At 38.2% G+C, this 16,634-nt stretch overlaps 1 protein-coding gene across 9 annotated transcripts in view; it reads right to left on the reverse strand.

Annotated features, from left to right (window-relative positions):
* Positions 1-5,553: 5,553 nt before the first annotated feature.
* synrg (synergin, gamma) overlaps positions 5,554-16,634 on the reverse strand; it is a 47,483-nt gene continuing 36,402 nt past the window's right edge. For 7 of the 9 annotated variants that reach the window (XM_007567349.2, XM_007567348.2, XM_016679289.1 and 4 more), the window contains 4 exons: positions 16,052-16,200; positions 14,977-15,087; positions 14,827-14,865; positions 5,554-6,508 (listed from right to left, as the gene is read on the reverse strand). In XM_007567349.2, the coding sequence (XP_007567411.1) occupies positions 6,377-6,508; positions 14,827-14,865; positions 14,977-15,087; positions 16,052-16,200 (431 nt within the window). In that variant the 3' untranslated portion in view covers positions 5,554-6,376. The remainder of the gene's footprint in view (positions 6,509-14,826; positions 14,866-14,976; positions 15,088-16,051; positions 16,201-16,634) is intronic. The other 2 variants (XM_007567350.2, XM_007567357.2) reach the window with 1 other exon arrangement.

Below are 16,634 nucleotides of genomic sequence, written 5' to 3' on the forward strand. Positions count from 1 at the left end.
CCTAAGAATCTTCAATCTCCTGCCTATTTCAATGATAGGCCCCTTTATGAAACAGTTGTAGTTATTTATTTATTTATCAAAGACAGTGTCTTCTGTCTTGTTTCCTTCAATGGTTCTATGTGCAGCGCCACCACAGGCGAGGAGGGGAACAAGTTTTTCAAAGGTTAGTTTGACAGTGCAGAGTGAAAGCGAACCACAGCAGCTGAAATTCTAACAAATGTTGCAACTTTGGTTCCAAACTGAGCTGAGCGTACCGGACTGTCAGGTCTGAAAACACCCTAAGAATCTTCAATCTCCTGCCTATTTCAATGATAGGCCCCTTTATGAAACAGTTGTAGTGATTTATTTATTATTATTATTATTATTATTATTATTATTATTATTAGTAGTAGTAGTAGTAGTAGTAGTAGTATTATGCATTGGAAATTATAACCTTATTCAGTAGGAAAAGAAAAAGAACTGTAGAAAATAAAGCAGTATTTCATCGTCAAGACAATTATTGGAATAACATGCTTTATCTGCAGTGAAATATTAAGCCACAGCGATCTGGCCTTTAATGATTCACTATAATCAGCGACAGCTACAGCACAACTCCCACCTCGCTCCGCTATAAATCCTGCACTACAACTTTAACTAGACCACGCTGTTTAAATTTCAGCTCGCCGCCCATGTTATAGTTAGATGCTGACAACCTGATTTAGTCTCACTGCAACATATGCTTTAACTGTTCACTGTGAGCATTTTTATTTTTTATCCTCCGAACACTCGCAAACATTAAGGGAGCCGCTGCTGATGTGGCTGCCAGCAGCAGCCTCAATAACATTCCCCCGGGGGCAGATTTAAATCCTGTTAGTGCTTCATGTAATGGTAATGAAAATGCAGGATGGAAGCGGTTATGTAAAGGCTCCATAACTGAGCATATTTAGATGGTATGAAAGAAGTGGAGGGAGGGGGAGGAGGGGGGAAAGGCAGCCTCACAGCCAGCCGAGGCTCATCCTGAATGCGGCAGGCAGCAGCTTTGGGTTTGTAATGAAACGAGTCGTTGTTTCTCGGCGGGCGGCTGAATGAGTGTTTGTCTCTGTGGCGGAGCAGTGACTCATCGCTCCGTCTCTCTTCTCCGCCTCGGTTGTCTCAGCTGATTGATTGAACGGCGTCGATCTGCGAGACATGAACTGTATTCAATTTTCACTCGGCGTCACAAAAGGGAAGAAGAGTAATATTTGTGTCGTGGCCGTTACACGTCAGAAACGGAGGCTTTAGAAATTGCCCCCCACCCCAAACCCCTCGCACCCCCATCTTGTCCCCCCTCCGACGCGGCATTGTGATTGTTTTAGGTTGAGGTTAAAAGTTCTCACAGTTTTCAGATTTACCGCTCAAATCAAAGCTAAATCAAAGCTTTTTATTTTTTATTTTTCACTGCTTCTTTTATTTTGATGGGACATATTTACCCCTTCACCCACACCAACACCGAGGTTCAAATGTCAATTAATCTGAATACATTTTTTAATGAAATTTATGAATAAATATATTTATGAATAAATATATTTATTCATATAAGTCTTAATCAAATCAAGTTTATCTCCATGGCCCATCTCAGCAACTAGGCAGTTCAAGATGCTTTAAAAGCATAATGTAGTAACTAATTGTGAAACAAGAAAAACATTTCATTTTGTCAAGTCAACATCATCAAGCAAATATACAATAAACGTAGCTGTGATTGTTTCTTCTCTAGTGCGCCTCTCTGACTAGCTGTTAGCACAACCCTTTGACTAGGCCTTTATTTCTTTCTCTGAATGAAAGCTATTCAGATGGCTTTCTACTGCATATAAGATACTGACCTCTGATAACTCCACAAAACCCCTCTTCAATAAGTCTAATCCGGAATAATAATGATTTAAAAATCTGGACATGCACCTTACAAACTTACTTAGCAAATATATTGAATCAAATTTAGTTACCCTGTTAATGTTGGACTCGATTTGTCAAGTCCAACATTACATCTTAAACTGATGTTTTGTTTAAAGAAAAATATGTATGAATAGTAATAGCATCACAGCTCTGCTCAATGCTCCTTTAATAACAGCCATTTTAATAAACTTAAACTAATTCACTGCCTTATATTTCTTATGTTTTCTATAAATTAATGCTTTGCGATCAACAGTTTGGCCACAATTAAATGTTTTACAGATTAAAAGAACTACTAAAAGCCGTTGATAAAAGATTAAACTGACTCCTTTGGTGATTATTATTATTGTTATTATTATTTTTGAAAGTCCTCTATTCAGAAGGGAGACTTTTGAATAGAAGTCTTCTTCTCTGGTTAAGAAGACTGGGGATTTTGTAAAAGCAGCTCTTCCTCGTTCAGGCTGATGTGCTGCTGCTCGGTCAGCTCAGCAGATACTAAGTGAAGAATGCGTGAAAGGAAATGGCTGCACCCAGTCTTCACGTCTGAATGTAAAAATTAATTTACATAAGTGTGACGAGGGCGGGTTGAAGAGAACACAAGCAATTAGAAATGGACAGAAAGCAGGCAGCTTCTGAATGTTGTAGAGCTAGATAAAGTCGTGTAAACTCAGCAGTTAATCTGCCTCTGGATGATTTTCTAGCAAAAACACAAACATATAAAGACATTAAGTCACGTTTTTACAACTTGTGTCTGACTTAATTCAGTAATTTTAGTTCAAATTTATGTAGATCTCTGCTATTTTGACATGTGAGGAGAAGATCAAAATAGTTACTTTTTGAAAATATTCTTATTATTCAAAGAAAAAAAAATGGTCAAGAAAGATTAGAGCTGTGTGTGCAGCCATCTGAGTTGCTGGGAATATAATTCCCAGATCAAAGTTTCAACCTCAAAGAATAATGGAAGAAAACATAGAAGTGACACCAAACATTGACTTCTGTTTTCCTATTGTATCAAATACAGATTTTACACAATAAAAAGCAAATTAATGAATTAAAAATCAGACAATGTGAATAAATGGACTAAAAAAAATTCTCTCAGTAAAGTGTTATAAGATGTATTGAAATATTAAATTGATGGAAAGATGGAAATTCCAGACCTCTCCATTCTTTGGAAGTGGGAAAACTTGAAAAACATGGATTATTAAATATTGAATAACTATAGGATTTTCTTCTTGAGTCATCATGGTGTAAACTCCTAGAAACTTAACCTTCATTAGCTCTTTATATCAAACACCAGGCTCATAATGGCTGCTGTGTTAATCAATAAGAAGAACCGTAACAACGAAGGATAAAAAAGTAGCATACCCCACCGTGGAACCCGCGGACAAACCCATATGGGACCCATCTGGTCTGCCCTCCTTTTCCCCATATGGGGCCCACCTGGGCATGCTTGCAGGGATACAACAGCTGCGTTTGTTGCCAAGTCAATATTTCAGCGGGATGTCGCAGACAATGGGTGTGAAGACGTCGGGATACATCCTGCATTCTGAATTACGCAGCCTTGTTCAGTAATTGATTTCTGCTTTTGTAATTTTCTGTAATCTTCTATCAGCGTTCGCCGTGAGAGGAGAATTCATTTTCTGCTGGAAATAAATTAGACAGCAGCGCGGGATAAAACGGATGTTTGAGGACACACCTGAGGAGCGCGAGGACCTTAATGAGACAGGTCTCACGGCGCCCTGAGACGTCCCATCTGATTGGCTGAGCTCGACCGCCAGCGAGCGCCCGCAAGGCTTGTTGGGAGTGAATTTATTCCATTTTGAGGTAATGTGATGGAAATGACGGAAGCTTTCTGGCCTCAGGGAGACTGCATCGTTGAGAAGGAAAAAGTGTGTGTGTGTGTGTGTGTGTGTGTGTGTGTGTGTGTGTGTGTGTGTGTGTGTGTGTGCGTGTGTGTTTGGCAAAAAAGAGTGAGCAGAAAAAATTAAATAAAATAACATCACCTGAAAGCCATTTTAATTAAATGACCACTTTATTTCTGTGGTTTTTTGGGGGTGCTTCGGTCTACGCAGCCATTTAATAACACAGAAAGTCAACACACAGTCCAACACAAACCGATGAACAAACTGAGGCGACATGGTTATTAAAAAATTAAAAAAAAAACAACAAAAAAAACAATGCTGAGCAAATTTGACATGGACTTCCAAATTTGTTCAGATTTCTTTGAGACTTTAAGGAAACAGAAAGTTTATGCTAATCGTGTCCCAGAGCAAGTTTAGCTTTAGCCAAAATACAAACAGATTTTATAAAAAAAAATCTAATATTTTATTAATATAATATCTGCTATAACTTTTTAGATTAAAGTTAATTCAACACTGAGGTAGTTTTTGTTTATGAGACCCAATCAACACTAGCTTCAGGATTAGCTAACATTGGCTTTGGTGAAAAGGTTCTCAGCTTTCTGAAAGTTGAAAAATATATATTTTTTCTTTTCTGCTTTTTTGGCTTGCTTTTATAAGAGGATGGCTGTACAGTTTTCACTGATTAATCTATAAGCTATTTTTTCTATGAAAAACGGTGTCACAGCACATTAAACCCATGCTAACCATGTGACTGAGTATCACTTGTTGTGACTATCACTTAAGAGTTGCAAAGTGTAAAGCACTCAAACAATAACAGACTAGATTTATAGTCTGTGTAGACTAAACCAAACAACGTCAGACCTGGGTTTGTAAAATCAAGTTATTGAAGAAAATTCCCAAGAATATCAACACTGACAGAATAAAAGCAAGAAACAAACACAACATGTCCTTGTGTGGACAAGGACATGTTGTCCTTGTGTGGACAAGGACATGTTGTGTTTGTTTCTTGCTCGCTTTATAATGAAAATTTAATTTAAAAACTGCATTCTGTATTAACTTGGGTTGGGTTTTGACAAGTATTTAAATTGCTTTGATGTGCTGAAAAGTGTGACAAAAAATGAACAAGTAAAATAAAGGAAATCAAGAACGGGGCAAACAGAAAGAGCAGAGAGAAATAAGAAAAGTGGGTCAAATTTCAAGTCAACTCAAATCAAGTGTACCTGGTTTTTCCTTTAACAGTTTCTTTTTTAAATCTCTTCATTGAGGCAACCATTTCTGGTGCACTTGGGCTAGCAATGCGACACAAGTAGAAAAATGTAAAACTTTTGTCGATGTCATCGCGTCCTGTGTGTTGGGTTTCACTGGGAGTGGTCGATGACTTGTCACTGTCCCCGTTGTTCCCTGGAGTTAGCTAGCGAGCGAGGATATTTTACCCATCAACTAGTGGTAGACTTGACCACCTCCAAACAAAATGCAATAAAGATGTCGGCACACAACTCAAACTTTACCCGACAGAAAAGTCCTGCGAGAAATGAAACCACATAGATTTAAAGTTCTGCCATTTAAAACCTGTGATTAATGTATTTAAGACCAATTTACACTATTTTATTAAATTTAAGGTCTTAATTTTAGATAGATGAATTTAAGAGTTTTTAAGGATGTGCAAACATCTTGAGGAAAATCAGTGTTACTTCGGCCACATGAGTACATATTAATACCCAAAGCTTGAAAAATGCTTTAGCTACTCTTTAATCTCTTAACAGAATGATTAACGTTGACACAAATCTTTAAGCACTCTTATTTATTCACATTATACTCAGAGATAAATACAATGCTACAACATGAAGTTGTAATATACAGAAAAGGAAAAACAAAAAAAATCGGCTGCAGTCCAACTTCAATCAGTTCCTTCATAACTTTCAAATATCCACACCAAACAGAAGAACAGAAACAAAACACAATTTCCTTCAAGACCCCCTCTCTCCCATGCCATTAAATATTTATAAAATACTATTTAAATACCCGAAAGGTGCTGAAGGTTTCATTCAACAGACATTCAACACGACGCATAAAAAGAGATGAATGCCTTGTAGTACAGCGGCGAGTCTGAATCTTTTTTTTTTTTTTCTTTTCAAAAAGTGGCATTAAACGAGCCTGTTGCACAAATTCAAGTAAAAGTCGACTTATGATGAAGAGCCAGGCTTAAAACCAAACACAAGGAAGAAAAAAAAGGGACTTTAAAAGCTCTAGATGTTTACACACATCCATTTTGCCAGTGTTTCTTTAATCATATTGCACTGCTAATCAATAAAATATGACATTTTTTTTTTCATATCACCTCAATATGCAGTGATAATCAGGTGAAATAAAGCAGCATCAGTTACAGATTTCAATACAACCTCCCTCCCCCGACTGACCAAAGTGATTTGTATGAATGAGATAAAGGTAAAAAAAAGAGAAAAAGATAAACATCTGAAACAAACAGAACTAAAAAAGAAGAATGCAGCAGAATGCAGTGACTGAACGTCGTCCTCTTGCAGTCGGCGTGACGCGACTGGCCGTTTCGCCCGTTTCAACTTAATTATTTCCTGCTCTGTTTCCATGGCAGCTCAGAGCAGGTCAGGCAGGATGAGCCCTGGAGGTTTCGGCTCCACGCAGTTGATCCAGAAATTGGCGCAGCTGGCATGGTACTGGTGGCCCCCGTACAGCAGCTTGAAGTTGTCCGTCTCGGAGTTGAAAGCCTGTTGGACAGAAAGGGTGAGGCGCTTAGAGACCCAGATCCCAGACATGATGGGAGGAGAGGGGGTTTGGGGGGTGTTTTACCGCTACACCCTTGAACGACGCTGAAAGATAAGAGGATTTCATTTCAGTTAGTCCCCATAAAGCAACCCGGCAACATGAAAGAAACCCGGCAACATGAAGGTGGGTCTTCATGTTTGTTTGTCAGCAGAAAGGACTGAAAGCCAATCAGGAACCAAAGAGACCAACATCATTTGGGGTTAATTCTGTTCAAAATGGAAGAAAGAGCCTTGGGTAGGACAGAACCCAACCAATAAACCGTGTGATGAAGTGGAGAGGGTGATTTTTAATGTTTTTACGCCACTTCAACTGAAATGTATCACTTTACAAATTCAATGTTCCGTGTGTTTGTTCAGATATGAGATAACTGAAAATAATTCAACCAATGGATGCTTTAGATCAAATCTCATTAATGTGAATGAACAGCCCAGTCAAAGTCCAATCTGTGGTGGACCCCGTTTAGACCACTCTGGTCTGTCTAAAAACAATATGCAATGAGCACTGTGGAGGAAGGTGTGGAGCTTTAAAATTCATCAGACTGGAACAAAGCAGAACTCTGCTTCAACTCTCAGAATCACTTCGAACCGCATGCTGTGATTAATTAGCCTCTATGCTTAAGCAAGGCACCGGAGGTTTAAGCAGAACTTGATTTGTGTCATTTTTAGTCCAGTGGTGCGCCGTGGCTCTGTAAGCGACCCCGCTGTAAATCAAACACGCACACAGTGGGGAAAGAAAAAACCCTCCGAACTCTCAGATCTGAAGGTCGGAGAGCTTCGTCCCAAGGTCAAGCTGGATGGGATTGTGTGTTAGCTTAGATCAGTACAAGAACAAAAACACTGAGAATTAAACTCTGTTTTAAATAGATACCAATAACTTCTTGCCAGGTTGTGTATTTTGGGAGTAACTTTAAACTTTTTGAAGATTTTTTTTTTTCTTCATTTGTGTCCTTTGTAATTTGAACTAAATAAAAACAACCTGAACAATTAAAAACACATCCTTTAATGAGACCAAGACTGAAATCTGACTTATTTTAAAAAGTTTTCAGTTCTTGATAAAAAAAAAAAATAAATAAAAAAATAAAAAAAACTGCTGACAATTTTTGACCCTCACATAATGGCCGCCAAACCCCCAAAACAAAATCAGAATTCTTATTAGCATAAAATATTTATTGTATTTCTTTTCTAAAGGACACTAATTGGTAATTAAGGGTTTAACTGTTCAGAAAATGTACATTTGTTTTATATGGTGAGGATTAAATATGTTAGTATGCAATATTTCTAAAACATCATTTGTGTGTCCAGGCGACAAAGGTGGAGCCATTTGTTTCCATAGTTACAAACAACTTTGCTTCAAAACGAACAAACAAAAAAAGGTCGGATTAAAATGTTTTCATTTTTAATCACTCAGAAAGAAGAGGTTTGGACTGAAGTCAATAATGGCAATAATTAGAAAAAATTTTAATACTACGTTAAAGGATAATGTTTCTCATGGAAGCGTTTTTTTTTTGACACCAATAGAAAGGTTTGAATGTGTCATAAACATCTGACCTGTATCAAGCCATCTGTTTAGTTTGAGTGTGAACAAATCTAAAAATGGTCATTTTAAAGGAATAAAATGATTCATCGTGCTGTCACACATTCATGCGTGTGTTTACGCGAACATTCTGAAATATTTCTTCCACTTCAGTGAATCAATGTACGCCGCGGGAAATTCAGAGAAACAAAATGGTTCATGATACAGTAAACATGAATTCAGCTCTCAGCTGTGTGCTGCTGCAAACAGAAAACACTTTGTGTTAAATTTCCCTCTGAAGCCACATGTAAGAGAACAAAGGAGAAAACATCTTGAGTGATGTCTTTTTAGAAACTGAAAAACCTCGTCTGTGGTGATTTATCTCTGTCAAGGCAGAAAAAAAAAAAAGAAGGACGGATACAAGATTCGCTCTGAGGCTGCATGTCTAAGACGATTAAGAGATTTTTGGCAGCAATTTTTGTAAATGCGTTTTTCAGCAACATTATTTTCCTCAAAGAATTTCCTGTCTGCTTTGAACAGGCTTCACTTCAAAGACGCCCAAGATGAAAATAATAAAACCCGCTCACTTTCTGATGTCGTGTCGCTCCAACTTTGGTTGCATCTTTATTATTTAGTGCACAATCGAACAGTTCACTTCTGTTATTCATTCCACGAAAAAGCGTCTCAGAAAATCTGAATAATGTAAGACTGTGGAAACAATTTTTAATGAAGAAGTGTCATGGCCATAATCCGAGCTCTTCTATGACTTCAGTTCAGTCATATAAAACAAAATGCTGGCAGGTAGCTCAGTGGATGCCACCTCACAGATGGTGCTCTGGGTTCCTCTGTGACCTCCTGGATGAATACCCACTGTGTTCTTGGAGTAATTTGGTGGAAGGTTCTCTCTTTTTGAGTTTTTTTCAGCCTACCTCCTGGTGTCAGACAGGTTTCCTTTTATTCTACAGATCTGGCAGAAACCTGGTTGGGGCTCATGAAACTGAATTATTATGTTTTCTTTAGACAGGGCAAGAATGGTTGTTGACAGTCCAATCACTGTCAAAAACTGCTTTTTTGTGTTTACTCAGGTCTTCTTTCTCTAAAATTTGAGAAATCAGAAAGAGTTAGGGTGCTTTGACCCCTGACAGTCTGGGAGACTCGGTTCAATTTGGGGCCAAATTTGCAATTTGTAGTTTGTTACATTTTCAGCTGGTGTGGTTTGCTTTTACACTGCTCTACCATCAAACCAACCAAACCCTTTGAAAAACCTGTTCCCCTCCTCGCCTGTGGTGGCGCTGCACCAAGAACCACTGAAAGAAACAACATGAAAACCTCTGAAGAAGACACTGAGCGCAACTTCCTTCTTCAAGAAATGTAAACAAAGAGAGTAGTGTCAAATTTGAGTGGTTATTGGATTTCTCTTTTGTCTTTGGTAAACGACTACAAGCCATTTCTCCCAGTAGCACTAGACGTGCGCGTTTATTTTGCCCGTATTTACCCAGAATGCCCTGGGCTAAGGTTCACTTCCTGCTTTTGGAGGGTCTCCAGTCCGCTTGCATCCACATTCATTTGAATCACACCCACCAAACAGAGACCTAGGTTCGTTGAATTTTGGGTTTTCTTTAGGTGCAAGGTGAAACTATGAAACAAAAATAACCTCTTTAAATACATAACTCTGTCTCATGAAACAACATAATACATACATTTCCCTTTTGTACCTAAAATAGTGAGGAAAACATATCTTTTTAGTGATATTCCAGTTAATTTTGATGAAACAGGAAGCAGCGTGAGGCGGCTAAAAGCGACCCGACTCCATTTACTTGTCGTGATATAAAACAGTGAAAGCCCTCTGCTTTGCATTGTGATCTGATTTGGCCTAAACGTGGCGATATGCCCCCTGCGTTGAGTCCGCGTTTCCACTGGCCGCAGCTGTAGCCGTGTGTGTGCAGCCGGCGGACACTAATGTGTATGATGTGCAGCTTAGGAGTTGTTCTCCCCAGGTGGAATAATTGAGGCGAAGCCGGAGAGAGTAATGACTCATGTGCAGTGAATCATAGGAGACGCAAACAGCAGAAAAAAAGCAAAAAACAAAACAAAAAATACTAATTCATCTCAGAGCTATAACACACCATTAAGCGAAATACGTCTCTACCTGTCTGAATGCAGAGTGCGGCTCAGACGCTCCGCTGCCTCCTTAATGCAGACTGAATGATACATTTTCCACTCCGCTCACATTTCCCTTAGCGGAGTGATTTCCAGTTCAGATCGGCCCTTTGTGGCCCCTGCCTACTTGTTCCTGCGTAGCTGTGCTCCGGACCGCCGGGGTCAGGAGCGAAGGAAGGAGGACGGCGTGTAGGAATGAAAAAAATAAAATAAAAACTCAGAGTGGTCATCACGCAGAGACATTCTATAACGAATCCGCCTCATTCTGCTCAAACCTGCAAAGGCTCTGATGTCAACGGAAGCTGATCAGAAACGCCCTTTTTTTTTTCTAAGACTAGAAATATTTAGTCCCGCCGCTCTGAACCAACAATAGCTACTATAGTAATCAGTCGGATCAAATGGAGTATAATTATTTGCCTGACCTTTTCATCAGATGATTAAAGCTTCATATTCAGGCCAGAAGATTTCCCATTTTGGCTAATCTAGCTTAATCGCAAAGATTACTTTCTTTTTACTTTTGCTAAAAATGGCTTCTTTCTTCTTTTTTTTAAAGTAATGTTAATTTCATGCAGCTCCAAGCTGTAGGTTGTCATAGCTTCACTGTTTGACGATGGTACATACAGCTGAACCCAGAAGTTTACATACACTGAATAAACAGGTGCATAAGCCTAAATCAGACCAAACATCTGTTTTATTCTGTTATTCAGCTTTTATGTTGCAGGAAAAATGAGAGAAGGAACAACTCAGATTCATTTTTTAAAGTCTGATGATGATTACTCTCTCTTTAGCAAAATTGGGGAGTAACTAGTTACCATTTTCTGGAGTAACTTTTTTGAGAAAAAATATAGGTTAGGAGTATTTTTATTATGCTGTACATTTACTTTTACATTAATAATTTTATTAAGAAGTATCGCTATGCTCGAGTACTGAATGAAGAACAAGGGTTTTTTTTTAACCAGAAATAATCCTGTCAAGACCTATGATTACCATATTAATGATATTTACATTAGCATTAATATGCTAATGCTAAAGGCATTCTATCATGAATTTAAGGTCTTAATTTTAAGCACAGGAACTTAAGACTTTTTAAGGATGCACAGACTCCCTGTAAGGTAAGGGGTGCAGAGCTGTTTTGCTGCAGGAGTAACTGGTGCACTTCACAAAACAGATGCCATCACAAGGAAACAACGTTATGTGGAAATACTGAAGCAACATCTAAAGCCAGGAAGTCAAAACTGTCATAGCTTCCAAAAGCTTCCTGTCCATTTGGAATATTGTTCTTCCAAATGGACAATAACCCTCAGAATACAGCCAAAATGTTCAAGGACAACAAAGTCGGTATTTTGGTGTGGCCTTCAAAAAATTCTGAGAAAAGTTGCTTGTAAAAGTCTGATTTAGCTTTGGAAAGTGAGACAAAAGGTGTGCGCATAATTTCATTCAGTGTATCTAAACTTCTGGTTTCAACAGTACAGCATTTTGGGTCCCAGCCTGTTCAACGGTAAACAAACAAGGGATTAGATCAGCTAATAGTTTGAAAAAATAAAACTCTTCAGGAGAGCGAGGCTCAAACTAAGCCTCGTTAGTTCCCTTCTTTGCACGTTTTCTGGAACAAACAAATCAGCACTCCATCACCACAGGACAAGAAACCAATCAGTGCCTTCTGCTGGTCTTTCACTCCATTATACACAAAAGGGGAGTCTGGCCTCTAATGCCTTCTCACCACTGTGGCTCTGCCAAAATCGTAATTAAAAGACGCATTATTAATCTCAAGCTAGTGGCACACAGGCAAAACAAATTGGTATAAATGTCAGCTTAAGTCTGGTCACAGAAGAGTGAGAGTGTGTGTGTGTGTAGGTCTATTATCTGCCTCTCTCTTGACAAATGCTTAAGCCACATCTGCCGAGATGCCTCGCAGTCGTCCGCGTCTCTCTCGCATCATCCATCTGGCTGTGGCCGAGCGGCGGAGGGACAACCAGAGACGACGAGCGGCAGTGGCGGCAGGCTGCCCTTTAAACTGCAGGCTCTGAGAACACCATTAGCGGCCCGCTCCGATAAAAATCACCAAGGTGGACACACAGCCATGCAGCAACCCCTGCATCCCCTATTTGGAGAACGGTTATTAGAAACAGCAACGGTTGTTAGCTGAAAGGGAGGGAGGTGAGCAGCTACCTCGAGGTGGAGGTGAGAGAGCGGAAAAAAAATTGAAACGAACCCTGTTACCTTGAAGGAACCAATCCCAAAGTGCAAAAAAAAAAAAAAAAAAAAAAAAANGGTGCCAAAGTGACAGAGCTCCACTTATTCCAGAGTGTGTTGTTATCTTTTGATAGTTATTCTGACATGCTGTGGTACAGAAGCTTTGGAGACAACCATGTGTCTGCGCCAATAGATGGAAGCAGCAGCGGCCGGACGGGGCGGGCTTGTCGGCCTTTCAATTAGAGCACACACTGGGCAGTAATGAGACACACACCTGGCATTTAAAGGGCCTGGAGAGAGAAACAGAGAACTAAAGGTTTTACATATTCACAAGCAACTACACTGACCGGTTTACGGCTCAATAAAAATAACCGGGAACAAAATTAACTTGACGTTGATCTAAGTCTTGATGCTAAAAGCCTCTGCTGCTTTCTCAACTAGACGAATGTGAGTTTACAATTCAGCTCATTCTTTCAAACTACAATAAATAATTAATATTTCTTTTTCTTTAAAAAAGAGTACAGGGAACATGTTGATCTGCCCCTGATCTGTGTAATGGTAACACCAATACTAAGTGGTCCACTAAGTGGTCCTGATCAATAGTTTTCCAGTTTCTTTAAACTTTTGGCTTCTTTTAGGGCTGCAACTAACGATTATTCTGCCGATTAATCTACTATTCTGACAATCGATCAAATATTCTGTCAATTAAACGACTATTCTGACGAGTGATTGAGTAAAAAAATTTTCATTTAACCATTAATCCTTTCTTTATACATTAGAAATGCACTCAAAGATACAAATAAACAAATAATTCAAATTCTTTCTTTAAATAAGAAAAATAAACATTTTATCATATAAAATGCAAACCACAGCATTCCTTTAGCGTACGCTTGATCATTTGTAGCAAAGGATGCCGATCATCTAAAAACCAAAAAGTACTTCAGACATCAACTGGGTTGAACATATAGACAAAAAATTTATTTTTTTTAAATCTTACATGCAAAAATGTATATATGTATAATTTTGGTTTAATTAATGCTCCAAGTGTGTTGAACTTTGAGTAAATGGCCTTTTTTTCAATCTGTACACTTTAGTTAATAATTAATCAAATACTAAATTTGTTAACTATTTCAATAAACTACTGATCACGGATAATTTGATTTATCGTTTCAGCGCTATTTCTTTTTGTGTTTTTGGAGGGTGTGTCAACAAGAATTAAACCTGAGCTTTTTGTGGATGACTCCCAGGGTCCACTGTGTTATAAAAGACATTTAAATAAACATCCATGCCGCACCTTTCAGAGTTTTACTGATTTCTTTTCTAAACATTCTTTTTCCCTAGCACATCTCTGTGCAGCTGTGTTTTTTATTACATAACAATTAAGGATGCAAGTTATCAATTAATGAGTTAATCTAAAGTTAATTGATCTTATGAATCGAGTGCTGATAGATAAGTGACCGTTTTCTTAAAAATCGGAGGTTTCTCTTGTATCAAAAGCATCGACTGCTTTACTTAACTTGAAGGGCTTCATTTTTCACAATAAGATAAATTTAAAAATGAAGGACTTAATTATATTTGAACAATTTATTTGTGTCACCTCTGTTAAATACTGACTGAGTTAACAGAAAGTTGTGATTTTCTTACATTATTAAACTTGGGACATATTTTTAAAATATACCAAAACAGAAACTTATTGGGTTGCTGAATAGAAAAAGAAAAGATGAAAAGACTAAAATATTGTAAACACTTAATCCCAATGAATTGTTAACAATATTTACAGGGAATTAAAGAACTTGTATGAAACAGTATTTTGAATTGACCAACTGCGCTTCTCTACTTTTTCTCTCTATATGCAAGTTATTTTTTCTGTAATTTCACTAAATCTAAACTTAACACATTAAAAAACTAAAACAAACTAAATATAAGTGAAGAAATGAGTTCACATGCACCCTGACAAGCATGCAGTCAGGCTCCAGCAGTGCAGGCAGCGGCGATGCAGAGAAAAAGCAAGCCCATCTGTTTACATTAGCAAAGAGTAATAAATGTGTGTTTACAATTTCCAAGCAAAATGGATGGAAGAGAAAATCGCTGCTGAACACAAGACGCAATAATCAAACCCAGGGAGAAAAGCTGCTGCTGCAGTGAATATGACCAAAAAAAACAAAAAAAAAACCTTCTGTACTTCTTAAAGTTCTGCACAGTAAAATAACTTCTATGCAAATGTGTCAGGGAAGCTGCTGGACTCTAACAGAGGAGATAGAGGGGAGATGGATCCTGTCACTTTGGCCCCCTGCAGGGCCCGAACATTACAGGAAAATAGGCCCCCAGAGTTCCCAAGAAAAAAAAAAAAAAAAAAGAAGGATGGGATTCAGATGACAGTTTGACTGGTTCATACTCGTTTTAACAGACGTCCAATACCGCTTCCCTCTTTGTTCTGCAAAAACGTTTCAAAGTCAGACATCAGTGGTTACGCGGGGCAGGTGGAGAAACAACAGCATTCATGGAAACACATTTCGACCGCCGGCATGTGACGGTGGGCACAAACCTTGCTGCGAGCGTCGACGTTCAGCAGACACACTCCACACGCCAGCTCTTTGGCGTTCTTGATGCCGGGCCGCAGGATGCAGGAGGAGAAATCCAGGGAGCTTTCATCTGGCTGCACACACACACACACACACACACACACACACACACACACACACACACAATGTGGTTTACATCCTGCCACAGGGCGACATGCAATCATGTATGTTTCATGTATGTCGGGCCTGATGACATAAAACATCTTGATGTGTCATCGGTTTTATTTTGTCTCAAACTTTTCGGCTCCTGAACAGGTTACAAACTTTTCCAGCGCAGTCAGACCCTTTGAGCTCAATTAAAGTATGAAATAAAATAAAAAATCAAGATAAAACTTGACAGATGTGTCTATAGTGGTCTGGATTTAAATATGGAGTCTAATTAGACTGGATAGATAGAAAAAGATAATCAAGGATGCACTGTGTATCGGAAACAACAACGGTATCAGTCGATTTTAGTAATTTGTTAATGTATTGGTCTGATAAATAAAACTTGGCTGATATGAAAAACTGATATTTATTTCCATCTTATCTGTGTTTCTAGAGGAGGAAGAAATAGTAAATAGTATGTTTAATAAAAGAAGTTACTAACTGTAAAAAGGAAACAATGAAATGATGAACAGATGGATGGAGAAAGAATAGAATGGATGGATGGAGCGTTCAGACAACCGGATAAATTATGAAAAAAATATATATATTTTTTCAGATTAGTAAAGTTTTTTTTTTTTTTTATAAAAATTTGAAAACCTTTACTGATTCTTAAAATCCACTGGCTTGGCTGAAGTGTGATATATGTGTGATATAAAAAAGAAATCAAAAGTCTGATTCGTCTCTGAAAAGCTTGAGAAATAAATCCAAGCTGCCAGTTATTTCTGTTGATCTGAATGTAATTCTATCTGGGATCTTTGTATCAAAAGAAAGAGAAAAAACAAACAAACAAAATAAACAACAAATTATTGATTTTACTTCAACGGACCGACATCACTTAAAACTTCATCGGTGGAGTGTTTGTGGAAGCATGAATGTTTCACAGCGACTCACTACGAGTTTGGCCAGCGACATGAAGCCGATGAGGTTGTTCCAAACCCGACTGATGTCCTTCAGCAGCTGCTGCAGCTTCTCTGAACACACCGCGGTCGCCTTGATGCCCAGCTCCACTCGCCTGGTGACCCGGTACACCTCCACCACACCTGATCACAAAATACACAGACGTATGAAAAAAAAAAAAAAAACTTACTCCCATCCTTCATTAAAAAAAAAAAAAAAAAAAAGATGAAGCGTTTTGGGTAACAGTTACTTTCAGACAAAGGTTTTTTTTTTTTTATCTTAATTGTAAAATGTTTATTAATTTTTTTGTACAGTTTTGGCTTAATTACCTCTCCCAGTTTTTGTTCTTCCAGCAAATTGCCTGTTTTAGAGTCTGTATGTGTCTAGTTAATGTAGGCCTGTCACAAAAATCAGTAAATCAGTTATTCACAAGATAAATTAAAACAAAATCAATCATTTCCATTTAAGTGATTTATTGTTTTTCTTTATTTCAACCAAAAACTGGATGATAAAAGTCTTCAGTCTGGTGCTTTGGTCTCAACTTGCCCCTTTTTTGAATGGCAATTTTGTTTAGAGA

The sequence above is a fragment of the Poecilia formosa genome, unplaced genomic scaffold (assembly GCF_000485575.1).
Source record: "Poecilia formosa unplaced genomic scaffold, Poecilia_formosa-5.1.2 Scaffold207, whole genome shotgun sequence".
In the NCBI taxonomy this organism is placed as follows: domain Eukaryota; kingdom Metazoa; phylum Chordata; class Actinopteri; order Cyprinodontiformes; family Poeciliidae; genus Poecilia; species Poecilia formosa.